The 17336-nt window shown below is 44.5% G+C and overlaps 1 protein-coding gene across 1 annotated transcript in view; it reads left to right on the top strand.

Moving 5' to 3' along the window:
- Nucleotides 1-15981, top strand: part of GRIN2B (glutamate ionotropic receptor NMDA type subunit 2B) — a 203737-nt gene extending 187756 nt beyond the window's left edge. The window contains exons 10-13 of the mRNA XM_074869431.1: nt 7805-7965; nt 10024-10211; nt 11975-12213; nt 14074-15981. Of these exons, the coding sequence (XP_074725532.1) occupies nt 7805-7965; nt 10024-10211; nt 11975-12213; nt 14074-15981 (2496 nt within the window). The remainder of the gene's footprint in view (nt 1-7804; nt 7966-10023; nt 10212-11974; nt 12214-14073) is intronic.
- The last annotated feature ends 1355 nt before the right edge of the window (nt 15982-17336 follow it).

Genomic DNA, 17336 nt, shown 5'->3' with positions numbered 1-17336 from the left:
GTTTTGTTCTTGCCTGGCATTATTGAGTAGGTGCCTTTTGCTCCATTGTGTTTAGCTTCCAAGGAAGCTGACTTCCAAGGATGGAATACATAGCATGACTGGGATGAACAGATGATCTCCATCCTCTACATGCATGCAAGAAAAAGTTAAGTGTACTTTAGCTAAGATGGCCCACTTAATTGCAAAAGATATGACTGTGCTCATCTGATAGTACACCTGCTAATACTAGGCCTGTGCAAAGAGCTTTCACCTCTGGTGAGAAGCTCAGTGATTCCATTACAGATGTTTTTCTCTGGTCCCTGTGCTTGAGGGACACCTAACAGTGTGACTGACTTGAAGCCTATAGCCTGCCAAATGTGTCCTGAGGAAGTTTTAAAGCCTTAGTGTTGAGGAAGTTTTAAAGCCTTAGTGTCACCTTTTGTGTGGAGAAGCTGCACAGAGTCTGAGTAATGCTCACACGCTTGGCAGATCCAGAAGATAGCTGGTTTGTTGGTGATGGGTAGACTCTGTCCACATGTGATGGTCTGATCCTGAGTGACCCCACAAGCCCGGTGTATCTGTAACACCTAGGTCAGCAGGAAGGCAGCGTGGTCCTAGCATGCGCATGTAGGTCTGGCTATGGAAGACATGAGACCCCTGAAATGCCATCTGTTTGGGGTGATGCTGTGCTGCCCAAGGTTTTCAGTCTTCTGCTCTGTGCAAAAGCAGCACGGAGCAGGTCTGCACATAGCAATCCAGCTTGCAAAGAGGCTGCACAATCCTACTGTGTGCATTGCTCTGGCAATAACTGCATGTGATGGCGGCTTCTTCCACCAATTGAATCTCTGCTTTCATCTCAGTTATTTTACAAGGGCAACTATTTTTAAAGTTGCTATATTTGAACTCCTTTCTTTTGCTTTCACCTGCCCCTCCTCACCTCTGCATTGTCACTAGGTTGCTCTGTTCCCTTCCCTGACCCACACATGTCCCTATTTCACCACCAGACATTCATAGATATTTTTCTTCTTGTTTGTGGGTCTGATCCACCCTACATCTTCTTTTAAAAGTGACTTTAATTTAATTCTTTGCCAACTTTGCTGCAGTCAGCTGCACTAACTGATAACTCCTTTCTCTGACTTATCTAGAGGAATTCATGGGTGAAACACTATGCAAAGCAAGACCAGAGAATTTGAAACATCACCGGGTATTGAATAATAAGATAGACCACAAAGTCAAAGTCTGAGGGAGCACAAGGTATTTTTATGCCCTCCCAAAACTGACTTATATTGGATTTGATGCTGTTCATTCCCTTTTTTTTCTTTTCTTTTTTTTTGTGTTTATAAATCAAGGCATGTACTGTTTGACTGGTGAAGTCAAGAAACTGTGTTTTTCCCACTGCAGTATTAGGGCTGATTTCTGTGACTGGGCCCAACAATTAGGAAGAGTTGACGTGGTGACTGGATTCTGAGCTGTGAGGAGTCCCAGCCACTGCTGAGGAGGTGGAGGGTGATATTATGAGGGAATGCAGAAGAAGAGAGGAAATTGGAGCTAGGGTAAAAGAGGGATCTGAAAACTTGTAGGCATGTAGAAATGGCTGTGAGTTCCACCCTGGGAGTAAAAAATGTCTCTTAATGTCAAAACTAGGTGACTGTGCAGAGAGAAGAGGGATGCTTTAGGAATGAAGCTTGAGAAGTATCTGTACAAGAGATTCATGAGTAATAGAGGAATGAGCAGCACAGTCTCTTTAGTCTGCTCTCCTCACAGATTATTGTACCAGTGCTATGATTTAGGTTTGCAGTATGATTTTCTGCCTACACTCGGGCTGGCACACTCCTAGCTGGGATGCTATTGTAGCAATGTAAAAGCATCCTGCACCAACATACCGACAGAGCAGGCTCCACACTGGGAATCTGTAGAGCCCTTTCTCTACCAGGACAGGTCATGGGGCACAGCTGTATGGATGTATCTATGTGCATGATCAAGCTGGATAAAGAAAAGAATACAGTAAAAGCCCTGAAGATGGTGCTGACAGTGATGATTGACATTCCAGAAACAAACTGGTCACCACCTGAATACAGATCAGGACAGAGTTACAGCTTTGAAGAACCTGCAAGCTGCAGATGACAAGACTAAAGGACAGAGGGAAAAGAATATAACATAGAGAGGTACTGAGGAGAGTAATAATGAGCATTAACTCTCACTAGCAATGCTTTTATTGTCTGGCTGCAAGTTTTTTCAGTGTAATGTTCTCTCAGCATCTTGGGGTCCTGATCAGCTTGTTCTTGGTATGGTGGAGAGCATGTCCACTAACCAAAGGCAAGCCAAGGAAAGACCTACTGGATACAGCCAAAGGACAGCAGCAAGAATGGTTGCAGGTCTAGATGATACAGCCTGCAAAGAAAGACTGAGGAAACTGGGCCTCTTTAGCCCCAGTGCAAGAACATGGAGAAGAAACAGCTCAGTGATCTTCAAAAACATAAAATGTGCTTTCAGAGAAGAGGAGACTATTCTGATTTCCCTGTCGGTGAAGATAACAGAAAATATGGTAGTTGGATTGCAACAGGAAGGCTTTAGTTCAGGCACTTGGAAGAACTTTCCAACAGCCCTTGGCATAGGTTGTCCAGGGAATGGGGGAGTCTCCAGCACCAGCTGTCTTTCACAGCAGGCTGAATGAAGAGCTGTCAGGAACAGTGATGTCTAGGAGAGACCCACCAGAGAGAGAGGGGCAGAGCAGACATCTTCTCAGGGTCAGATCCAGGTTTGTGATTCTGTGGCATTGTTCATGTTGCAGTTTGGGGATAAAAATGACATATTTGCTTATGAAAAGGACAAGCCTCCTCTCTTTGAGAGTCATCCATTAGTTGTGAAGGAGTTAATTTCCCAGCTGAAACAGAAGATACAGGAGCAAGTCAGTTAGGGCATCTTGCTGTGGACATGCGTAGTCTATCAAGACTTAAGTGTAGGCAAATCTGACACAGGGGCTATGAGAGAACTGCTCCCAGGGTGAAATTCCCTGGGGCATCTCAACTTGGCACTTAACACTTGGGCAAATGAACTGAACACAGAGTATCTAACATGGGCTCAAGCTCTTTTGGACTTGCAGCTAACAGAGGAGCTGAACCTGGGGACCTTGTTTTGGTGGGTCAGATCTGTGGAGCTTCCTATGGTAGAAAATTTAAACTGAGGGTCTGGGCCTTACAAAGTGGAAGGAGCCCTCCCAGAGAAGCTGTGTAAGGGTAAGGCACTACCCACGTACACACACTCACACCAAGTTTTGCCAGCTCATTATGTTATCCAGCAGGAGATTATTTTTTTTTAAAGCAGTGTAAAAGTAGACTGACTGATAAAAAACAGCCTTTTTGTTTTTAGAGCTTGCTGAGTTTCGGAAACTGCTTTCAATGCTATTGGCAAACACTTTACAGTGTAAACAGGGCCTACATCAGGCAGATAAATAAGTGCAGATGCGCTTTTCTGTAGGAACCATTTGGTGATAGACAATATATTGAAAAAAAATTCTCATCAAATTAATTGTGGCTAATTAGACATAACCCCTTCCCCTCATCCCTGAATCCCCTCCAATCGTGGCTGCTTGAATGGGAAGAGCTCCTATCACCTGTTTCATTATGCAGATTGATATTCGAACATCTGAGAACAATGCTACTTTCTGCACAGCACGGCTCCAAATTGCTAATGAAACAGCTCTGCCAGACAAGTCACTTAAACCCACTCTCGCTGCTGCTGCTGCCGACAGCTCTCATGGCGAGTTGCAGGGGGGAGCGGGAAAGGGGCTCTCCACTCTGAATGTGCTAATAGCCCCCAGCCTGTGTGTTTATCACTCTCCAGAGCAGGAAGATTTCTGCTCTTTGAGTCTGAGAGGTTGCTTTACCAAAGCTGTGGTCTGATTTGGACTTAATGTTTCTTGATTTCCGTTTGTGGAGTGAGGGGTTGAAGAGGCGGAGAGCCACTGGGCTCTGAACACAGACGTCTCATCCCTAAGCTACCCCAGCCCTTTAGGCATGCTTGGTGTCTGCTTCCCACCCCCATCTCTAGCATTCATCTCCTCCCCACATCTGATGTGAAGCCAGCTCCGTAAGGGATTTCTTTCATGGGTGAGAGCATGTCACATCACCTTGGGTACAAGGGGAGCATCTTACAACTGAGGCCTCATGGTGAGCAGGTGGGAGGCTTCAGGTGGGGTACACATCCTCCTGGGGCTCTTTGGGTGCAGGGCTGCAGCTGAGCCCTGGGGTTCCCTACAAGGCAGGTAGGTAGAGCTGGGCAGCAGGACAGGGCTTCTGCTGCATGGAAGTGTGAGGTGGGGCTCCTACAAGCACGGAACCTGTACAGCCCTGTTTGCCACTGCCTGTGACTCTTTGCAGCTGGGTTTGCTCAGCAACTGGTGCAGTTTCTTATATTCCGCTCCCCTGTTATCACCACATTGTTTTGCCAGAGCCTCACAGGGCCACTCTTTGCAGATGCCTAGTGTAGAATAGTTGTGACTTAGGGCTCTGGCAGGAGAAACATTTACATGAAATGATGGGAGAGTTCTCTCCTTAATCTAAATTCTGACCCTTTCTGTCAATATCTGTGGTTAATTCCTTTGTCGATATTTACTGAGGCACTGAGATTACCTCTGCACTGGCTGCCCCCATGTAATGGCCCCTGCATTGTGCCTCAGCTCTTGTCTCATGTCTCTCAGACTCCTTCTAGACCAGCCTGCCAAAGTGCCCTGCTTCCCTGGGGCTGACACTTCTGATCCAGACCCATTCTCCTAGCCCTTGGGAAAAGCCAAACAAGTGGCTTTCCTTACTGAACTCTGTCAACAGTGTCAATTAACTTTCCTCCTTATGGATCTTCTCCAGTTCCTCCACACATGTCCCTCTACCATGTTACCAGCAGAGAACACACTTCTCCATCTGTCCCATATATTTTCTGGGAAGACTTGTATGTCTTCCTGATCCTCCGGTATGAGCTGTGTGGGGCAGAAGTGAGCTCAGAAAGATACAGCAGGTTTGGGCTCTGTAGAGCTCTTTGAAGATTCCTCCATCTCTGGATTGAGCTGTGCCCACCTATGGTGAGAAACAAACATGGGGATTTTTCAGCTGCCATCTCCTGCCAGAAAGCTGCATGCATGTACCACTATTACTTCTCAAATGTGGAGAAGTTAGCTGTTTATCTCTGGCTCCATGGACTGTGGAGTCAGCTGGGCATCAATTGCTTGCAGCTTTGCAAACACCAAACCAGGTGTCTGGGGATGTGTGTTCCTCTTAGTCATTCAAGCTAAAGATCTCTGCTGTGGGTCCCATACGGATCCTTTCAGACTGTTTCCTGTCTTGTCATCCACCAGGCTATGGTTGAAGTGTGTGCATGCGGGTGTGTGGAGAATAATTTGGATTTTGATTAAGGAATTAGCATGGGGTAAGGGATGATGACTGAATGTGCAGTATGTGGTTTCACAGAAGCCATCAGCCTGGCTTCCTTCTCTAGAGAAACATGCTTTTCTAGTTGCCTAAACCAGTCATTTCCTTCAGGAGGAATGTTTTCACTTATTTATTGATTGCCCAGGAGATTAAAAATTAAATATGGAACCTTTCACCTCTGGCTGCTAAGATGGGCCCTTGAACACAGGGGGAACAAAGGATAGTTCAGAGGTGGGATCATTTCCCTTATCACAGCCCTGCCTGACTCTAGAATCCTTCTTACTACAGTTTATAGACACAGTGATGGAAGTAGACAAAAGTAGACATTGTAACACTGGGAATGGAGGGTAAAGGTATAAAATGGACATTGGATGGGCCCTCTTTTTCTCTTAACACTCTTTTGGCCCAGAGAGAGGCTCTCATAGCTGCTGACCCTCCAAAGAGCATGCTGAAGCTGAGGTCGTACCAATGTTGGTTGGGCCTGCCTGCTGCTTGCTCTGCTGACTTGACTTTGTTGGAGGACTCTATAAGGATGAGGAGTGCCCCATCTGTCTTCAAGGCTGGGTTTTGCAGCCTCTGGGGAAGTAAGTTGCCCACTTTGCAAACTCCTGTTTTAGCATATCAGGGGAGAGGCTGTGTTCCTTTGTGCCTGGTATGGCAATACCCTTCTTGTGAGGGTCCCCTGAGCTGTCGCTATAATCAGCTTGGTAAAAAAGCATAATTTTAGCATGCTGCAGTGATTTCTCTCCCATCAAAGTTTGCTTTCATTAAAGGTTTTAATAGCTGTGAGTTTGTCTTCAACCCTAGGGGATGTGCCAAGGTTCTAAGAGCCACCTTACTGCCTGTTTTATGCTATGTGAAACCTCCTTTTTTTGGTGATATGCCAGCTTGTGTTTCAAATGCCCTGATGTTTTCTGTTGGCTTAAAGCAGTAGGACATGTGTTCTCTCTCACACATGCATGTGTGCACATACAAGCCAGCCCATCTTGCCATTCAAACTGGAGAGATGATTCTTTGCATAACCAGATGAGTTGACTGGTACACAGAAACAGGTGATGTGGATGGTGCGTTCATCTACCCACAGATACAGCTCTTGGTTGGCCTTATTGCTGAGATGTTGTGAATGAGATACACAGCTTTAGTAGCTTTGGCCTCCTCAGATGAGTTGACCAGGTTCCAAACTGGCTTTGAGCAGAACTCAAGAACGAGGCACATCTGCATGTTTTTTAAGCTATAGCTATAGACCACAGCCATATTTCCACTATAGAAGGTGGCAGTACATGACTGCATATATTCATGTACGAGGTGCACTGTTGCTGCTAAATGGGTTTAATCTGACCATTAGCATGTTCTTAGCATGCTTCTCAGTATCATCCAAATATACAGTCACAGTTGGGAGTCAAGAATAAGCACCGGGCAAGCTACTGCTTGATATGTCAAAAGAAGAGGGAGCTTTCCTCTATCTATCTATCTATCTATCTATCTATCTATCTATCTATCTATCTATCTATCTATCATCTATCTAATCTATCTATCCCTCTATCTTCTACCTTTGCATCTTTTTCTTTACTGCTTATTCAGTTCCTGGTTTGCAATTCTGTGCTCCTTCCCATCTGCTGGTTCTAGGGGTTTTAAGCAGTCTTGATAATTGACAGTCTAAATTTTACTGCTCGTAAAACCCCAGAGAGCATTGATTATGACTTGAGTTAAGCAAGTGGCATATAAAATCTCACAGCCTTGCAGCCGTAGGGGAATGTTATGATGAATGTATTTCTTGGGAGCAGCAAAAGGTTTGGAGTATTCTGCCAGCTCTGTTCTGGGCATCAAATGTTACTAGTGACTTGCAACCACTAATAGCATTTAATATGGGACATTTGCCCAAAAGTTTAAAAGCTGATCATTCATTTGGTGAAGTGGCTGTGAGGTGTTCTGAGAGGCATCTCTCCCCATTAATTACGTTTCTACTTCAGTCAGAATCAAGAAGTGCAAAGGCATCCACAGAACTGAAAAAGATACTTCTTAGAAACTAAATGACACTTTGTGGATAAAATGCACATAGATTTTATTGAAAATCTTTCCTTGAATGTGTTCCAAAGCCACTGTTACTTTTTCCCTTTCTTTTTTCCTTTTTCCTTTTATCTAAACTCCTTTTTATCTTTGATCACTGGTTATTTTATGCACTTAATCCAGAGTGGACAAAAAAGACCAGGTTGTGCAGATTCAATTCGTGGTTCTTAGGCACTAACAGGAGATGTTTGAAAACAGTAAAATATAATATCTTCTATCATGTAGAAAACATTATTGAGTAAAATAAAAACTACCTTCCGAGGAGAGTGTGTTCTCACATTCAGGTGACTGCTTCTTGCTGAAAGATTGTGAGAAATATTCTTTTTCTGTCTCTCCAGTTCCAGAAGCCCAATGACTTTTCTCCCCCTTTCCGCTTTGGGACGGTTCCCAATGGCAGCACAGAAAGGAACATTCGCAACAACTACCCTGAAATGCACAGCTACATGGTGAAGTTCAATCAGAGGGGGGTGGATGATGCACTGTTCTCACTGAAGACTGGGTGAGGCTTTCTTCTTCCATGCTTATTCACCACAGAAACCTTATTTCTTTGCATGCTTGTCTGGAAAATTTTTTGTGGGGTTTGGAAAATAAGCCTCCATTATCATTCCATGGTTAAAAGTATAGCAAGACCACAGAAAGCACAGGAGAATAATTCTCTAGTTCTCTTAGCCAGGTTTTTCTATGACATCTGTTTAAGAGTTTCTAGTTTTGCAGTGCTTATAAGACTATTTAAAAAAAAAAAAAAAAAGAGGATCTTCTGTATCCTTGTGTATGTTAGCCTTGTGTATATTAGTCCCAAAGACTAGGATGTTTTATGCTGATGGGTCCTTATACATACACAGGAAAAACTTACAGACCTCTGTGGACAAAGGTTTTTTCAGAGCATTTATATTGTCATCTGGAATTTCCTTTGTTTTCCCTCCTTCTGTGTATAAAAGATTATGTTAATCAGGAAGCTGAAACAATCCTTGTCAGACTAATCCCACTCCAGTGTATCACTAGCTAATATAGTGTAATGGAAGGTATGTTTGAAGCAAACAGTTTGGAAGTAGCCCTTCTCTCTGGAATATTTTAGTATCAAGGGCTGAACAAAATGTTGTTTGAATAATAAGAAAGTATATAAAATGGGAGCATTTCCTTGGGTAATTTGGGAAACATGGGAAAAATCATTAGCAAAAAGTATGTTTGAAGAGCTCATCCTATATTAATATCAGATTCACTGCCATTTTGCAAGCCTTTGTGCTTTATAATTAAAGACTTCCTCCCAGAGCTGACCAGTTTGGTTGTCAGAGCCCAGCCCCAGTGAAAAAAAACATTCTTGATTACACTCCTGTTGCACTCTTATGAGAAAGTTCATTCCAAAGCACGAATGAAGATGTTCAGCCAATTTAATTACTAAATTGATTGAATATTCCTAAACTTGTTTGCCAGGTTCAGAAGCACACAGCCCATTATAAATGATTGTACCATTGTTGGATGCCATCCTGGGAAGGTATATTTGCCAGGACGGTCATCATCCAGGAAATAAATATGCTCTGTCCTGGAAATATATGGATGAAATAGAGCTCATCATTTGCAGTAGATGTCATCCTGGCTTCATATCCACCCTTGGACAGACTTCCCTACAGATACGCACTTGAAGTGAGATAATCACCATACTGGAAATATATGTGCAGGAGGTGGTTGAAAAGATAGCGTGGGTGTGAGAATGTGCAAGGTGGAAGGTCTTTGGTCTTTTATCGGAAAATGCTTCATTTCAGATCTAGTGGGAGGTTTTATTCATCAGCTGTCTTTGGTTATATGGCAGATGCAGCCCCCTAAGACTGCCCCCCACACCCAAATCAATTTGTTGCAGCGAGAGGAAGGTTCTCATCAGTCTGTTGTGCTGTCTACCCGTCCCAGCCCATAATGGGGATTTCTCTGTGTTGAAACAGAATTTTCCTTCTGGCTTTCAGTTAAGCACTCTTTACTAAAGAGCTACTCAGCATGGTAAACCATAAAGCTGCTATCGTGGCCACTTGACATTGGTAAAGATCCAGTAGTGCTTTTCACAGTAACGAAGGAGTTAAACATGATGTCCTCACCATATTTAATTTTAAAAAATTACATTTTGCTCCGTTAGGTCATGATAGCAGTTTCAGTCGGAGGTAATCTTTTCCTCACTCCAACCTCTACTTTGAATTCTAATGATACATTTTATAAAGCATTTTAGGTTCCTTTGAGATGAAAGAAATATAAGCTATTCTTAGGAGTATAGATCCCCTTGACTTTTTCTTCATTCATCTTTATCTTGCAGTATGTTTGTATTCCAAATTTTCTTTCAGATCAGAAATTATGATTATCAAAGAGTCAGAAAGAAATAGACAGTCCTCTAGCTTCACCTGTAAACAGGTTCTAGGCTTAGATTTTAGTTAACTCTGATGAAGGCGAAGATGCAACCTGTTGTAGTCTATCTGAAAGAGGTTCATTTTGTCTTAATTACCTGAGAAAACCTCTGAACTCATACAGATTCTATCTTTTCTGTACTATACTTCTCTTGTTTCTTGCACCTGTGCAGGAAGTTGGATGCTTTCATTTATGATGCAGCAGTGCTAAACTACATGGCTGGCAGAGATGAAGGCTGCAAGCTGGTGACGATTGGGAGTGGGAAAGTGTTTGCCTCCACCGGCTATGGCATTGCTATTCAAAAGGACTCAGGCTGGAAGCGCCAGGTTGATCTTGCCATTCTGCAGCTTTTTGGTGATGGTAAGTGATAAGAAAAAGAAGAGTTGGAGGTTTCCTAAGAAATACCAAGTTTTGCATGTAAGAAATAGAAGTTCCTAGCTCTGGTGCTTCAGATTTGAGAACAGGAGATTATTAAGTTTGTTAGAGGCATTACACCAAAAATGTGAGGATTTCACTTGTTTTATGTTGTTGATGCAGGGTAGCAGTATCATCAAAAGCAATGTCAAAGGCACTAAAGGTTTCATAGAACCAGCTCAGTTGTGTATTGAAAAATATCTTGTGTGAAGAGTGTCTTGTAAAAACAAGATTTCTGTTGTGAACTTTTCACTACCTTTGAGGTTTTGCCATGCCCAAATGCACTAATTATACTGGACTTTCTGTGGTCATCCCCTTCTTTATAGTTCTAGACAGGATCAAGCCATGCAGAGTTTATAAAATTAAAAGACAAATATTTCTGGATGAAAGGGTTAACTCAGATTTTCCAAAACCTCAAAAAAACCCAAGGAAGGACTTGAGACTCCGAAGCATATTTTGGAGTGAGTTTTTATTCAGAACATTATAGTTACCTAATTCATCTCAGCCTTTACAGACAAAAGTGCTATTATTAAAAAAAAAAATTATTCATGGGATAAGAAATTCCTTCTTAGAAAATATTTTCCTGCCTTTCCTTTTTCATTTTACATCTTGATGTGTCCTTTTTCTGAATAAATAAAATTCACGTTATTTTATTTCGTTTTTTTCTGAAATCTGAAAATAACGTATGGTATAATAAATATGGAAAGAACATAGTTCTGATATACTTTGGCAGAAAATTGGCCACCTGATGAATAGGCTGTTCTGTCTTCTAAACAGTCTAGTATGTATTATTTCAGAAAAAGACATAAGTTCTCCATAAAGCTTTAAAGACTGTGCTATGGCGTCACATAAATGTATGGATTTTTCCCCCCTGTCACTGGACTGGAGGTTGACAATGTGAAAAACTTAACTTTCCTAACAGCATGAAAAGAATTGCCAATCTGCAAAATTAGTTTGTTTCTGAATGTTTCAGTATGTGTGTGTGAGTGTTTATCTCTCACTCTCCCCTCATGAAAATACCTAATGGGAGTAAGTGGGGTATGAAATTAGACTACAGAACATTTGTTCCTAGCTGATACAAAATAGTAATATTTTTGATTGGTCAAAGGGCTTGGAAGTGTTGAATCTGGACAGAATTGAAGGGAAGAAAAACAGATAAAAATGCACAAATATTTTTGGGAACATTGCACCTGGTTTTAATGAGCTATGGATATGATGGAAAAAATTCAAAATCAGACATTTTTATTTTAAAAAATCAACGTTTTGAATTTTGAGCTGGAAATGTACAACGTTTTCATTTAGAAGTGACTCATTCTTGTCTACCAGTATCAGTCACTGATTTTTCCCTTCATTGACCTAATATGAAAGTGGAAGCTTGTGAGGCCTGGTCTTCAGGCATCTGGTGGACAACTTTTTCAGGATCTCACTGTAGACATTTGGCAAGTGTGATAGCTGTGTCCTGTGGTACAGCTTTTTGTGGCTAATATCTGGTGGTGGAAAAATCCAGTTGCCTTCCCTGTGACAAATTGCACCTGCCCCTATCAGAAGGGCAGTTAGGATATTTCATGGATGTAATAGAAGTGGGAAAAGAGTATGGCCACTGAAAACTACCTTAGATCAGCTTCTTGCTTTCAGTCTGCCCCAGCTGGAGCTCTTTAGCCATTGCAGGGCTATATAACCTGTTTCTTTTTTTCTCTCTGTCTTTCTAGGGGAGATGGAGGAGCTGGAAGCACTGTGGCTCACTGGCATTTGTCACAATGAGAAGAATGAGGTTATGAGCAGCCAACTGGATATAGATAACATGGCAGGTGTTTTCTACATGCTGGGAGCAGCCATGGCCCTCAGTCTCATCACCTTCATCTGTGAGCATCTCTTCTACTGGCAATTCCGCCACTGCTTCATGGGTGTCTGCTCTGGCAAGCCTGGTGTGGTCTTCTCCATCAGCAGGGTGAGTGTCATTGGCTAGTGGTGAGGAACAGAGGCTTTATTCAGACAGTCCGAGGTACTGGAGATGGGTAAATCCACCAAGACTGTCTAAAACACAGGTGACATAGGGTGGTGGTCTGCAGGATAAAGGTTGGCATCTTTTCACCATTAATGTTGCAAGACCATCTAATGTTTTCATGTGACATTTCTGGTCTCTGCTGGATTATGATTATGGAAAGGGAAATTCCACATGGAAATGAAAATGCAGTACAAAGAGAAGTTAACTGTAACCGTCTGCTCCTCCAAAGTGAGTTGTGAAGAGGCCAGATTTGGGGACAATAAGTTGAGTAATGGTGCATAACATGATTAGAAATTCTGGAGTTTTTCATTGTCCTCTATATTACAGCTGTTTGGCTGACCTTATGTTAACTAGAAGTGTGCTGTCATGGACACTTAGAAGTCCCTAACCAAAAGCCTTGCCCTAAACCATGCAGAAATCCTTCCAGAAAGAATGACCACATGAACTTAGCAATTGCTTTATGCAAATCTGCCTTTGGGCATAATATTTACATTTAAAGAAGAGTCTAGTCATTTCTGAGTCATCTTTCTGCTATTAGTGTAACTAGCAGTGTCCCATTTGGAGCTTGTTTTTCTCTTTCAAGCCACTGGTCCCTCCTTCTGATCCATTCTGAAGTGAGGTAAAATCTTGGCATTTTTTACCTCAGTGTCTGATGTAAAAGAATTAACTTTGATTGTGCAAGGAGTATAAAATTGCTACATAAAATATTGTTGAGGAGAAATGACAAAGCTTTTTGAATGCAGGGGAACAGCCTCTCTTCTATATTGTTAGTTTCTAACCTGTTTTAATCTGGAGATGAGACGGGGAACCGTGTTTGGTGATCCTTAGCCAAGTACAGATTCTTTCATTCTGGAGTTATCTGTTAAACATGGGCCAGGTTGGTGAAAAGTCTGAAAAGTGTTAATCATCTGCTAGTTGCTGAGAAACCATGGTAACATCATGTGATGGTGTCCATTTCACAATTGACATTAATCAGCAGGCACCATTTGGCAGGCCAGGGAATAAATGAACCCCTTTCCTTCTGCTCCTAGGAGTAGCCCTTGCAAACAGTCTGTGTCATGGATGAAATGAGCTAGTGAGGAATGTGGAGGGATCAGGCACTTCTGTCTGATTTGAGGTTGAATAGAGGACTTTCACTTTCAGGGATGTCAATTTGGAGCCTGTTATCACTGTTAAATTTAACAGAATGCAATTAAAAGTTCTATTATACCTCACTCAACCAGATGCAAAAGACCTAAATACCTATTCAGCAGTCCTGCTCTTTCTCTGTTTCCTTTTCTAATCTGTACTGGTGATTAATGTCTCTAAGTTTATGACAAATGAAGCTGTTCCCTTTTTAGAATAGCTCCCATCTTGTTGATTCACTGATGTACAGATGAATTTCAAGGGCCAAACCAGACTTTCTTCCTCTCATCCTCACAGAATCATTTGTCTTGATGCTTTTGTTTGCAAGGATTTTATTTTCCCCTTTTGAAATTCTGTGTTACACCTACTAGATTTGAGTAACTCTTACAGATGCAAGCAGGTATTCCTATATCCTACAGATATGACATGAAGCAAAGCAGAGGAAGAGGAATGGAGGGTAAGGAAAAAATGTGAGGGGTAAGAAAGAGGGGCAGAACAGCAAGGGTTTGTAGATCAGGTCTGATTTAATTTGGTCTGATTGTGCTTCATGATGGAAGGCTGACAGGCCTTGCCATTCTACAGGAATATGCTGTTGCTGCACAGGGTGCTTCCCAGTCCAGGTCCCCTTTCATGTATTCTTTGCAGGACCACTTACCTTCCTGCTTGCTCTCATTTCAGGGTATCTACAGCTGCATCCATGGTGTGGCCATCGAGGAACGCCAGTCAGCAATGAACTCCCCCACAGCGACTATGAACAACACCCATTCCAACATCCTCCGCCTACTTCGGACAGCCAAGAACATGGCCAACCTGTCAGGGGTCAATGGCTCACCACAGAGTGCCCTGGACTTTATCCGCCGTGAGTCGTCGGTCTATGATATCTCTGAACACCGCCGCAGCTTCACCCATTCAGACTGCAAGTCCTACAACAACCCCCCCTGTGAGGAGAACCTCTTTAGTGACTATATTAGTGAGGTGGAAAGGACCTTTGGCAACCTCCAGCTGAAGGACAGCAATGTGTATCAGGACCACTACCACCACCACCACCGCCCCCACAGCATTGGCAGCACCAGCTCCATCGATGGGCTCTACGACTGTGACAACCCACCCTTCAACGCCCAGTCGCGGTCCATTGGGAAGAAGCCCTTGGACCTGGGGTTACCCCCTGCAAAGCACAGCCAGCTGGGTGACCTCTATGGCAAGTTCTCCTTCAAGAGTGACCGCTATGGGGGCAGCGGGGCCCATGATGACCTGATCCGCTCAGACGTCTCTGACATTTCCACTCACACAGTCACCTATGGCAACATCGAGGGCAATGCAGCCAAGCGGCGGAAGCAGCAGTACAAGGACAGCCTGAAGAAGCGCCCAGCCTCTGCCAAGTCCCGGCGGGAGTTTGATGAGATAGAGCTGGCCTACCGCCGGCGCCCACCCCGCTCACCTGACCACAAGCGCTACTTCAGGGACAAGGAAGGGCTACGAGACTTCTACCTGGACCAGTTTCGGGCCAAGGAGAACTCACCACACTGGGAACACGTGGACCTGACAGATATCTACAAAGAGCGGGGAGAAGAGTTTAAGCGTGACACGGGAGGAGGAGGGAGTGGATCCTGCACCAACAGGGCCCACCATAAGCATGGCTCGGGTGAGTTTGGTGGAGGCAACGAGCATAAGCATGGTGTTGTGAGCGGGGTCCCGGCACCGTGGGAGAAGAACCTGACCAACCTAGACTGGGAGGACCGGCCTGGGGCTAATTTCTGTCGCGGTTGCCCTTCTAAGCTGCACAACTATACGCCATCAGGGGTGGGACAGAACTCCACCCGCCAGGCATGCATCCGCTGTGAGGCTTGCAAGAAAGCCGGCAACCTGTATGACATCAGTGAGGACAACTCACTCCAAGAGCTGGACCAGCCACCTGCCCCTGTGCCCGTGGCCACCAGCGCCACCTCCTCCTCCAAATATCCTCAGAGCCCTTCTAATTCTGCCTCCAAGGTGCAGAAGAAGAACCGCAACAAGCTCCGCCGGCAGCACTCCTACGACACCTTTGTGGACCTGCAGAAGGATGACTCGGCCCTGGCCCCCCGCAGTGTCAGCCTCAAGGACAAGGGCCGCTTTTTGGAGGGGAGCCCCTACGCCCACATGTTTGAGATGCCAGCCAGTGAGACCACCTTTGCCAACAACAAGTCCTCAGTGCCCGCCACCAGCTACCACCACCACAACAACCCCGGCAGCAGCGGGGGCTACATGCTCAGCAAGTCGCTCTACCCCGACCGGGTCACCCAAAACCCTTTCATCCCCACTTTTGGGGATGACCAATGCTTGCTCCACGGCAGCAAATCTTATTTCTTCAGGCAGCCTGTGGTGGCAGGAGGGCCCAAAGCCAGGCCAGACTTCCGAGCCATCGTCACCACCAACAAGCCGGTGGTCTCAGCCCTTCATGGGGCTGTGCCAGCCCGTTTCCAGAAGGACATCTGTATAGGGAACCAGTCCAACCCCTGTGTGCCTAACAACAAAAACCCCAGGGCTTTCAATGGCTCCAGCAACGGGCATGTTTATGAGAAACTCTCCAGTATTGAGTCTGACGTTTGAGTGAGAGGGGAAGAGCGCGGGGAGGGACTGGGGGTGTATGTGGAGCGTGGGAGGGTGGGGTGGGATCAATCCCATCGGCTACTCTCCTGGGTCATCCTTAGTTTGTGGGATACTGGAGTTCTGAGTAGTGCAGCACTGGTGACAAGTGCCACCTCTTTGGTTTCCCCTCTTCCTCCTCCTCTTTCCCATCCTTCCCCTTTTATCTCTTTTTCCATGTTCTTGCTCCTCCCATTCTCCTCCATTCCTGGCCATTGCACTTTACAGTGACGTTGGAGTTGGATATCCTTGCTTGTGATTTCAGGAAGTGGAGAAAAAGTCAGGGAAGGGCTGAGGGGGAGCAGCAGTGACTAGTGTTTCACTTTTGCTGTCTCCCGGCAGAGAAAGGCATGTGCACACATGTGTGGCAGGAGGAGACAGCAGAAGCAGTGTAATGGACATGCAGGAAAATATGCTTGCTCAGGCAACTCTTCCTAAAACTGCCTAGAAAAGAGTAGTGTTTGAAGACGTGGAGAAAGTGAAGGGGGAATAACATGACTAACTTGATGCACTTATATGTTAGCTATACTGAGGTTCTCGCTACATTATTTTGTGAAGACTATGGGGGTTTAGGGCTGAAAAATATTTGCGTATATGCTGAGAAATTTTACGCTAAAATTTTGAATTGTCTGCTGGGGGGTGTGGGGAGAGGGAGAGAAGGCTTGTCTGCAGGTCTGGCAAGTGGTTTCACTATGGCTGTTACAGCCATTGGATCTGTGGCAGACCAGTGGGAGAGATGGAAAGGAAGTGGGGTCTGAGTTTGGGAAAGCAACCCTGGAGTCAGGGAGGCTGCTGGGATCTCTGACAGAGGATGCTGGTTTGCACTGAAATGAGAGGAGTTTGGGGAAAGGGGCACAGGGTTGGTTCATTAGCTATGAATTGCTCACTAGTTGTGACATACTTCAAGGGTGGGAACAGCGTGTAGTACGGGTTAGCCTATACGTGAGTATATATGATAACTTTATACTTGAAATCTCTGTGGAAAAAGCAAAATAATCCCATGATCCTATAAGGTGTCTGGATAACAAACACAGTGGAACAGAGCTAAAGAGTAGGGAAAGGTGGGGAGTTTTGTCACTGTCATTTCAGGGGACACCAACCCTGTTTTGGCATGTCCTTTTAGCAAGGAGGGCAGGGAAAAAAGGGTTTTCATCCTTCTGCCATTCTTACCCTTGGCCAGCAGGTTGGAACAAAAAGAATAGGGTGCCCTCTGCCAATGCTGGCGTGGTGCTGGAGAGAAAAAAAAATGCCATGAAAGGGTGTGTGTGGTGGCAGTGGGGCTGGTGGACTGTTTCAAATGCCTCCTTGTACATGTGGAT

The sequence above is a fragment of the Strix uralensis genome, chromosome 5 (assembly GCF_047716275.1).
Source record: "Strix uralensis isolate ZFMK-TIS-50842 chromosome 5, bStrUra1, whole genome shotgun sequence".
Classification (NCBI taxonomy): Eukaryota; Metazoa; Chordata; class Aves; order Strigiformes; family Strigidae; genus Strix; species Strix uralensis.
This window is presented reverse-complemented; position numbering and strand designations above follow the sequence as displayed.